The sequence below is a fragment of the Acyrthosiphon pisum genome, chromosome A1, assembly GCF_005508785.2.
Source record: "Acyrthosiphon pisum isolate AL4f chromosome A1, pea_aphid_22Mar2018_4r6ur, whole genome shotgun sequence".
Classification (NCBI taxonomy): domain Eukaryota; kingdom Metazoa; phylum Arthropoda; class Insecta; order Hemiptera; family Aphididae; genus Acyrthosiphon; species Acyrthosiphon pisum.
This window is the reverse complement of record NC_042494.1, coordinates 44,296,265-44,308,357: the sequence shown is the minus strand read 5'-3', so window position 1 is coordinate 44,308,357 and position 12,093 is coordinate 44,296,265. Positions and strand designations below refer to the sequence as shown.

At 26.8% G+C, this 12,093-nt stretch overlaps 1 protein-coding gene across 5 annotated transcripts in view; it reads right to left on the bottom strand.

Annotated features, from left to right (window-relative positions):
- LOC100163422 (zinc transporter 1) overlaps nucleotides 1–12,093 on the bottom strand; it is a 30,541-nt gene that overhangs the window by 13,141 nt on the left and 5,307 nt on the right. For 3 of the 5 annotated variants that reach the window (XM_029487110.1, XM_016802608.1, XM_016802609.1), the window contains exon 1: nucleotides 4,921–4,940. The exons of the other annotated variants lie outside the window; for them this stretch is intronic. In XM_029487110.1, coding sequence (XP_029342970.1) covers nucleotides 4,921–4,925 — 5 coding nt within the window. In that variant the 5' untranslated portion in view covers nucleotides 4,926–4,940. Of the gene's footprint in view, nucleotides 1–4,920; nucleotides 4,941–12,093 lie in introns of those variants that run through there. 5 annotated transcript variants of the gene reach the window in all.

Below are 12,093 nucleotides of genomic sequence, written 5' to 3'. Positions count from 1 at the left end.
CGCTTGTTTTTTTACTTTTTTTGATTTTCAATTTTTAACTTTAAATGATTATATTATATTATAATATTGAGCGCTTGACTTCAAATGTTTATATTGAATTATTATATTGAGCGCTTGACTTTAAATGTTTATATTATATTATTATATTGAGCGCTTGACTTTAAATGTTTATATTATATTATTATATTATTATATTGAGCGCTTGTTTTTTTACTTTTTTTGATTTTCAATTTTTAATTGTATTATTAAGAACTTTCATAAAATTTATAATCGTTGGTCTTGGTAGACAGCGTCGCACAACTTGGCAACGTTTCATTAAATTTCGACCGCAGTCGTGTAATTTTTTGGGTGCAACATAAGACCTTTTGTTATATAATGATCGTCCGCAATCGTGTTGCAAAAAATGAAAAGCGTCCGCAATCGTGTTTCACCCCTTAAAATTACCTTTTTTAAGTATACAAGTCAATTTCCAATCTAATAGTCAATAATATAGAGGTGGCATTGCATAATGAAACATTGAACCTTATTACTGCTACAAAATATGCTTCCGAGAAACCCCATAAAAAAAAGTCCAAATAATTTTAGAACCAACAACTCGGTCGCTCCGCTCAGAATCTAAAAATTATTAGCATATCTATAAAGATGTAGTTATTTGTGAAATTAATACATTCGTACACTATGAAAGAGCCTAGCGATTTGATATAATAACGAATTCTTAAATCCATAAAAAATAATAAGATTCGGATATTCTAAATTAGATGAATTTGCATGCGAGGTTCGATACACATTATATATTTTACAGTTGTAATGTTAGTAGAAAAACAATACTAATAATAGCTATAAGGATACTAAATATAATACACTATACACTACAGTATACTACACACAATCGTCTACGGAAAGTACCTACTTCTGACTAGAAAAGATTTGATGTGTCGTACAATATTTACTGATTTTCTTCGCAATTTACTGCAAGACAGGTAGTAGGTAAATAAAAATAAAAAACAGTAAACGTTATATTAATAAATAATACACGACAACATGTATTGATTGGATACATACGGACAGTTCTTAAGAGTTAAGGGGTTCAATATTATAAATATTCAAAGTGTTAGATACTCTAATTTGAGTGTAGGTACCTAGTCAGTTTTTGAGTGACAATTACTAAATTACAATGCTTGCACTCCTGCACACTCACGCGTACAAGTCATAACACGAGGACGAGTGGGTGTAATAATTTATCGCCAAAATTATGTGCTTATAGGCTATAATATGTATACAGAGTGTAACAGAAAGAACTGACCAAAAAAAATAATTATGCTAATTAAACGTATGACAAAAATTGATAAAATTATAGGATTAGTAAATAGTTTTAGAAATATACCCATGTTAGCTAATTCCCAAAAATAATATTTTTAAAAATGTTATTGCGTTCCAAATTAATTTAATCAAAAAAATATTAATATTTAAAAAAATTCTAAAAAATAAACTACTTGATTTAGATAAATGTTTTTACCATCCAAATCTTTCTTATAATCAGATTCACAAATTGACTATTTTGAATTTATTGATTAGCACAAAAGTTATTCCAAAAGTCAGTACTATCTGTTACAGGGTGTATATACTATAAATTGCATAGAACGACTGGATATGAACATTTATTTGAATACTCCACTGTATTATTTATTATGTTTGCACAGGGATTGACTAAACATTTTTCGATATCGTACATTCGTACAGAATTTCGCACTAAAAACTTTAACAGTATAATTGAACATCAATATTGGTATAAGCAATGAGCATAGGTGAAATTTGGGGGGCTTGAATTTTGATTGAAGTATTAAATCCTTCAATAGTTATCTAATCTACATAATTCGGTAAACGTTGTCTGAAGAAATTGTTTTCTAAACTTTAAACACCAATTCGTTTTCGAATGTTTTCCATTATAGATATCGGATCCACCCACAGAACATAATGTGATTTTACAATTGTAATATATATATATAAGTATCTAAATGTTGTAATTTGTTTTAATAAAAATATTTTTAATTTTAGTGATAGGTAGATGTATTATAAATTATAATACTTATATTAAATGTAGGAAAGCGGGTGTGAAAAAAAATGATAATTATATTATGTTATATTATATTACATAAAGTAATATATTGTAAAGGTATTTGAACAGGAGGTGTGATGGGCAGAGCCCCTCACTTATCTGTTTCATTTAAATATGTAAAGCTCCTCCAAGTTAAAAACTGAAATTTCGATTATGGGTATGAGTGCAAGTCTGTTAACCGACTTAACTCCGGAAAGAATTTAAATTTGTTTACAGAAGTCTAATCGCACCACTTGATAATAAATGGGCTTGGTTTTGATTTAGTAAAAAAATATAGTCAAACATACAGCGTAATAAGTATCCAATCCACTTGCAAAATCTGAACGGTTTTATAATAGCACATTTTAGTATATTGGTAGAAATAGTTGGTATAACACATTTTACAATCAGGGCGTATTTATTTTAATAATATTTCAATAAATACCTATATGGCATATTGTGGTATAAGCTCACAGTCAGACGTTGAGATACACGCATCGTATATGTTTGATAAAAAGCTAACTTTATAACCATTCACTGTTGCGCCAGTGTATACAATATACAAATACATCAATATTAAATAATTAATAATATTATATTTTATAGTTGAAACATTTGTTAAGTAATGAATTTATCAATAGTTAACGATAACGCTCTGACTTTTGACCTACATGGACGAATACAATAATTATTATTTACAGATTTCATATACATTAATAATAATCCTCTTATTATATTTTAGTCTTGACTTGTTTAAGATACGCATAACATACTCCAAAATCATTCATGAACTAATACTAATTAATATAAAATATTTTCATAAAAAGTTCGTTTAATTTTAAAATGTTATTAGTTGTTACAGTTTTAATTTTTTAAAGTGTATTTTATTCAACGTTGATAGTTGATAATTTAACTCAAATAAAAATAGGCACCGACGGACAAAACACGGAGACTTGGTGCAACCTATATTATTATTTAGAATTTTCATGTAAGTTGTGATAAATCATCGTCTTCATAAAACGATTCCGAGTGGAGCCTAGCTTGCTTACCTTTAACAGGTCAAGGTTTTGTTATCACAAATTTCAGGCATGTCCTAAGCCCGTTATAGAAATCCAAACCGATGGAATAAAATGTAGGTACCATTTATAATATTACAATGCATATTGGCTATTGGTATAGTAATATTTTTAAACGAACTACGATGTATAGAGTATACCTACCACTGGATAATTATTATAAAAATAAATATCTCCAGGATGAGTTGCTGTATTTAATTTGACGATTTACGATGGGTACGTTTTTTACTTTTTTGAATGACAGCATATAGTTTTAATTTCATATTTCAAAGCAGAATATGAAATTAAAACTATATGCTTGAAACTATATAAAAAAAATATCTTCAAAAACAAATACTTTTTGTGATAATGAGTGTTTTACGCTTAATTAATCACACTGTAGAATACAACAATGATAATACAACCTCAAAAATGGTTTTCTGAAACCAACCAGCACGCATGCTACAATAAATGATTTCTGATCAGAAAACAAAAAGTTCGGGTACCTAGTTACATATAATTTAAAATGTGAGTAAATTTAGAAAATGTACACGCATTGAATTGTAAATAGAGAATAAAATATATTATTATGTTGTGTCTTTTAATATTACTAATAATAATAATATATTATATTATAAACGATATTGAGGCGTCCGGTGCCAACATTATATTTTTGTCCTCAAAAATATGCTCTACACGAATAATGAATACCAAATGATCCTGTTCTGTAAAATCAACCAAATTTGATAATATATTTTTTAACTAATAGATGGTAATATTTTACAGGCCTCAGTGAACTCCGTTTTTCAATATTTTAATCTCTTTATACAAAATATAAAAACTTTATAATGCGTTTTGAAAAATAATATAGTTTTAAGCTTTTTTTTGATATTATTATTGTATTATACACTCAGTGTGATAAATCAATACAATTTTACATTTTACCTATGTATGTTTTTTTCAGATTTATTAAGATATTATTAATTAGTATAATTGTTTCGTTCTAAATAGTAACAAAAAAAGAAAATGATTCGGTAAGTAAAATGAAATAGTGAAATATTTAACAGTAGTCTGGGCAAACGATGACCTTCAGAGTTCAAACATACTGAATTGGTTTATGACGAGAATACTACGATAATAATATAACATATTATTACAATCGGCATTTTAACATATTGATTTTAAAGAGTAGGTACTTGTGCTCATCATATATATATATGTATATAGACGGCTAATGGATAATTTATAAGCACATAATATCAGTTACTTATCTTTTTGTTGGTATACTATAATATTGTATATATATAATATGAAACTATTAAAATTTAAAGTAAAGTAATCATTAGTAATTTAATTTACTATTTAGTATAGTAAAATACTAAAATGTAATTATGTACAACCAAAACCATTTTATTTTGCTAATTTGCATCAGTTTTCATAAAACCCGTAAAGGCGACATAATCATAGGTACCTGCTTATACATTGTACCTAAATACATTATAAATACATGTTTTATGCATTTTAATGTTCGTAATAATTGTTATCATATATTTGACTGCATATAATAATGACTAATCGACATTTGTTTCGAACAATATGCATATTGACTTTCGTTGTAATAAAATATAAATAAATAGGTACCTACTTATAATATATTCGATTAATATTGTAACTTAGGTACCTTCTTCTATAAATTTGAATTCTTAAAGTTTAATCTGTGTCACGAGATCTGGTGAAATCTTGTGTTAGTTTAATAATTTTAGTTCTTACTTCATATGAATTGTACCAACAATTATGTTAATCAAATGTGCACAGGATGTTGAAAGCGTTCGATCGACCGCAATGATATTGATTGGCTATAATTAATATTTTGTTTAATAACTGTAGGAATTAAAAAAATATTTAAAAAAACGATTTATTGATTTACGTGACTAAATACGTTTTTTCGCTTTCAGCATTTATTTTTTTATCATCTATTTTTTTCTTTCTTGAAAGAAATAACAATTACTATTCCTAATCATTTTTTATCGACACACATGAACGATTAGCAACTATATACTAACACTACTTATATAATATTATGTTTATTCTATATACTGTAGTCTATATATTCCCCTTCCTAATCAGGATTATATATATTATTTATGTTTTATAACTATTAATGTTCTTTTTTTTTTATTATTATTTGAACAAATTTATTTTTATGAGTAGATATATCTTTTTAACCAATGCCTACTTGACAACTTGTTCATATATTATATATAAGTTGGTTTTTGTGTACTGCACATACCGAATATTTTCGAACAAAATAAATAGGAATATCCAACAATGCAGTGAAAGGGGTTCTATCTTATATGTAAATCTATACTTGCACCTGCAGTTTGAATTATCCACAGAAATTCGTAACTTATTCGCACAATCGGTATATAACTATTCGCCCAAACAGGCCACATTTTGGGTAGATTCGCCCAAACGGTCTACGGCTTGAATACTATACTTCATACCGGCAATATAATATATTAAAGTACTTATAGTATTTTTCCAATACTCTATATAAAAAACTTCATTGGAAACAAATTCCCCGAGAAGGTAGAAAGATGAAGAGTCGACAATTATAATTTTGACGACAAAGAGTACTTAATTAAAAATATTTAGTCAATATATTATACTATTTTAGGCGATGGAACATTTTATATCTGTCCCGCCGGCCGCTCATTTTGAAAAACTTTTTACATGTTCTACATAAATCAATGTACCTACCTACGTTCAAGTAGTGCATTGTCTGTTGCCATTCAAAACAATTGATATTTTTGTTCAAAATTTGACATTTAATAAAACAATTATGTAGTAAAAAATTAAAACCTCAAAATATACTTTTGGATTTTGAATTATCTGCTCCTAATGGCGTTTTTCGTATTTTTCCAAATGCACAAATTAAATGTTGCTAGTTTCACCTAGGGCATGGTTGGAACAGACTTTAGCAAAATGTATTGGAAATTACAGCAGATATGATAGATACGAGATACCCATATGGTATCAGATTCTGTGCTGAGCCACCTTCGAACAAGCCAAGGACTATACCAATGGTCCAGAATCATATCACCGTAATTTGTAGAAAGCTTAATTTTATAACCCACATGTGGTGCATAGGTCCATAGGTCCATAGGTGCACCTATCAATTTATAATTTTATCGAAGTGCTTAAAGAACACCAGGCAGAAGTTTACTTGAAAATTCAATAAAAATGAACGAAAAACTACAAATTGCAGCTCTAAATTCAATTCCAATATAAAAGCTAGAATTTATACATAGGATAAAAATGTCCAGATTGGACTACTTAAAAACTGTGGGTGTTAAATTTCAGATTTAATTTTAATGTACTCATTTTAATTATACTAATTACTACTAATATTTAATTTAAATTTTAAACATTTTCACTTATTTTAATATTACCTATTGTAAAAGCTTAATTAATAACTATATGATTTTGATAAAATACACTTTATTTTTGTAAAATTCATTTGCGATTATGATTTGTTAAAAAGGTATATTTTTTTGTGCTTGTGGAATAATTATTTTTGAGCTTTTGCGTTGTGTTTGGGTTCTATTTAGCGCTTATGGGCTACATCAATACATCCAGACATAGGTATTTATAATATAATATGTCTGGTATATTTTATTCTAGAGTCTAGACAATATAATGCTAAACAGTAACACTAATGAATAATTATATAGGTATTGTACATAATATATATTATATATTTTATATCATTATATAATTTTTTTTTAATCTGTATACATATTATTATTATTATTATTGTTATCTTGATCAAACGGTCAGTTATACAAATTTTTTTTGGTATAAATATATAAATATATAAATAATATTATATTACGTATTGCTGAAAAATAATAAAATATTTTTTAAACAATACGATTACATTCATTCAGTCCATTCAGATTAAATTAATGCAAAACTATGCGGCATAATATATAGGTACTCGTACAAAGTTATTTCATAGTTATCGTTATTTTTATGTGTAAATAACAAAATATGCATAATAATAAATAATATATTCCCACTCATACATTATTATTTTAAAATAATATATTAGATATCACTACATCTCGAAAGTATTTAAATTAATTTTATTTTAATTTAGTGTTATTGTCGTTTAGATGTTTTTAAAATTATTATAATACTTTAAATTATGTATCCCACTACATAGATCGCGACGTATTAATATTAATGTATTATTTTTGTTTGGTAGTTAGTAACTACTATCTAGTATAATAGGTAGATACACAAGTAACAGAACACAACGCATCTATTTTGTAGTACCTAGATTTATTTTCGCAACGACTATAATTGCCTATTTTTAATTTGTTGTTAAGTGTCTAGATTTTAGACTTAGTTATTTAGTACAATACAAATAATATAAAAGAGACATTTATTGATATACCATTTATTGAACGTTTTTCTTGAATAAATAAATCATTTATTGAGTTGAGACTTAAAGGTAGGACAGGTAAGAAGTAAAAGGACACAAGGTAGTACGTAAATCACCGTTCGAGTGCAGGTATCTACATTATAGTATATACAATATACATATATAATTCAAATAATATGGTCGCCAATACATATATATATATATATATTATTATAAGTAGAACGCCATATTTTTATATTGTAAACAAAAATAAAATGATAAAAGTGCGACGAACAAACGCGCGCTATACATACTTGAGTGAAAACATTAAATTTTGAATAACATCCCATTGAAACTTAATCGCATACGAATATATAAACCACGGTTTGCAATGTAGTGAAATGGATAGTAACCAACAAACATAATATTCTAATAAGGACTCGTTGAGCGACATTTATTGAGAATACATTACATATTAATTATATGTATTAATATTTAATACAATCACAATGTGCTCAAGGCGCCCAGTGCCAATGTAATTTTTACACAAAAATATGCTTTACGAGAATAATAATACTGTCCTGTAGAATCAACCAAATTTGATAAATTTTTTTTAACTAATAGAGGGTAATATTTTACAGGCCGCATCAAACTCCGTGTTCCAAATATTTTAATCTACAACTTTATAATATATCATCAAAAATAATACAATTTTAAGCGTTTTTTAAAAACTATATTATAACATTATTTGAAATAAAATAAAAAAATCGGAGTTCAATGTGATCTGTAGAAAGTCTTCTTCTTTCAGATATAAAAATATTTATCAAAATCCGACAATTCTACAAGGCCTGAGAATTATCCCCGTGAAATATTTTTTCCCGATATAATACACCCTATTGGAGTCCCCCTAAATAGTTATCGGGCAGTAAATTAATGGTAAAGTATTATAATTAACGTAGCAACTAAAATGTAAGTTATAATTTCCAAATTTCAAATTTTATAGAATTGCGGAAAATTTGAAAAGTGGCACCGGGCCACTTTTTTTGTTGTAATTGTACAATTGACGGGAATAGGTACCGGTGTACCGCTATGAGTTGTGCATAAGAGTATCTAATTCATATTAGCTTATTAATGTGTAGCTATTTTTGAAATGCTTAAATTTGAATAAATAAGAACTGTTAATAATTAAATAAATATTTTCATTGTTATTATACGGCTGCCCCCGCCTTATTTTTGAAGGCCATAACTGGTTTTAATTTATTTTCTTTATTAAACGTTCCCAAACTATATTAATAAATTATAATATCTAGACAATCTCTAGAAAATATACTCGGTATAACAGTTTGTTTATAACGCTACAGTCCAAACAACGTGGTTTTTAAAAATGTATATAACGAAATATATAATATGTATGGTGTGTACAAAAACAAAACAAAAAATGCACGATAAGTTAAATCTATTCATATATATGACAAGTAAAAAAATAGATATGAAGAATTTGAAAAACAAGCCGACCATCTCATTATGTTATATTTTTAATATTGTATAGTGATGACGCTTCAACTCAATCATACGGCGCGTGCAAACGTAGGTATAGGGTATATTATTAGGTAGTTGGTAGGTAACTTGCGTATCATACATTAATATATTATATACAAATACATTTGAATAATATAGTAATATATTATAATATTATAAAATATAAGCAGTATACCTATTATCTGCTTAGATAATTATGGACTTGTTGTTGCACCTTGCACGTAGTCCTGGGTAATAGCACACAAGCACACGCTTAATAAAGGCTGAGATGGGGTGATTAAAATCTTGCTATATGATATTATTATATAATATATTATTCAGCCATATAGATGAAGTTATAATTAGGTACACCAGGATCAGGGTATTGTAGGAGTGGTAGTTATGTAACCTAAACAACAGGTATTACAGTAGATTATGATTTATGACAATACATTTTTACGGTGGCCAAAACGCGTGTTTCTATAAAGGCATTAATGTAATATATTTTATGCTTTATATACTATATCCCAGGGATGGCAAAATCATTGAATGTCCAATGTGACACGCAAAAATTAAAATATTTATATTGTAATATGTATCCAGTACCTACCTATTTTAAATTTTAATAATCATCACAATGTTAGACGTTAGTAGGTACTTTTTCTATATCGTTAATATATTTCAGAAAAGATTAGATTAGTAGATGTAGATTCGTTAAAAATGTAGACAACATACTGAACGCAATATAATATAATATATTTATATATAATATAAATATTTTAATGGCACACTTGGAAAAAAAAGATAATTTAATTTTTGGCATGTAGAGTCAAAAAATGGCCACCCCTGTTATAGCCTTTAGGTATACCTTAGTGCCCGTTTTACAATCATAGTTTAAACCTCTGTTACACTTAACCCTCGACTTAACCCATTGATTTTACCGGCCGAATTCCACAGTTTAACCTTAGTTTAACTTTTTTAGTATACCTTACTACCTTCGAACGGTTATTTTGTTTAATACAAGTATTATTATTATAATAATATTATATAGGAATCACTCAAGAAATACTGTACTTGCCTATGTATAAGCATATAGGATTTAGTTGCATTACAAATAACCAAAAAGTAATAACGATTATTTTATATTTGTAACCGATTACAGACAACAGTGTACCATTACAATACATTTATAAATACTAGCTGAATAACCGAGTTCCAGTCTCTACTCGTAGAAGAAAAAAAATAGTGTATGTAATTATTAAAATGCCTCGCCGCATAACTGGTAGGTACATTGAATATTGAAATATGTACATGCCATGAGCTCTATACGCCCCTACCGTTCAAACCCAGGGACAAAAGATGCAGAGACACAGTAGGGACACTCGGAAAGGTATTTAGAAAAATTTCCCGAAAATAATTGAAAATAGTTCAATACTGTCGTAAAAAAACATAAAAGGGGTTTTATCGATTTCGCCGTTATAGGTACTACCTATCAATTCCGCTAACCACCTATCGATTACATACATAAGTATAGGCGCAACTAGGATTAATATTAAGGGAGGGCTACAGCCACCTAACAAAACTATTTATTTTAAATAACCCAGAGGCGGCTTATATCTAAATCAATAAGGAATATTTTTTTTGGGAAGGGGAATAAATCTATTGGGGGGGCTAAGTAACCCCCCTAGTTGCGTCACTGTATATAGAAAGGTACATATTAAGCAAAAAAAAAACAATAAAATATTAAATAATAAATATAATTTCTCAAATATTGATAAGGGTTATTATTTTTATAAAATTGTCATTTTTTAAAATAATGATTTGATACCAGTTTAATATAAGTGAATCTATCAATATTTTGTTTAAATAATAGTTAAAATTGATGTTACCTATATATTTTTTATTTCATTTCGTAATTTCTGTTTTTGCTGATTTTACATACGCTATTATATGAATTAGTTTATATTTTTTTAATTATGAAAACAAAAATATATTGGGTTTCACTTTACTGCTCTAGTGAATTGTGAGTTAAGTTTAGGGTGAAACGAATCATAACTGTTAGTAGTTATTCGATACTTCGATCCGATGATAATTGATATTTAAGACGATGCCTGTATATTTTCGAATTAAATTTATATGTTTTTTCAATGTAAATAATCAAAGAATTTATTAAACTTCTCGTCAACATTTTTTAGTAAAAGTGTATAATAATATATGAACAGGCAGAATCAACATTATATAAAAAAGGCCTATTATTTTATATTGATGATAATATTATCAATTAAGATTTATCACATACAATAATGTGTATATATATATTAAGCATTATTTATTATTATATAAAAATACATGTACGTCAACAGAGTAGTTTTGTACATAAAATATGTTATAGGACATGAGTACATAATATTAAAAGGACGTGCCAAGTGAAAGTTTCTAGAATACTTATTAGTAGGTATCAAGTAGGAAACTATTTATTACAGTGGCAATATAAACATAACATAAATAGGTATAATATTATATTATGTATATTGCTTCTGTACATAGTATATACTTTCGTATTTTTAATAAAAATAATTTGCCATCTAAATTGTAAAATGTAATGATTACCTTCATTTATTATAGTTATAGTACCTACCTACCTAATATCGTTGTAATATTTAATATTTATGCATATACCTATATTGTAATTGTTAATGATAACATATTTTGTTTATTAATAATAATTAGATGAACTTGATCCTTCGATAACGCAATATACGTTAATACATAATATAGGTAAATTATAATATATAATATACCTATAATATAATATAATATAATGAATCAAACTTCATCGGACACTAAATTAAAGATAAAAAATAACCATTGTAAATACAAATATGTTATTGCACTTATCATAAATAACGACGTTTCAACTGAAATATTTATAAAATATATTTAAATGTACAAAAATATTTTCAATTACTTTGTTTGTATTCATATATTAAAAAAAA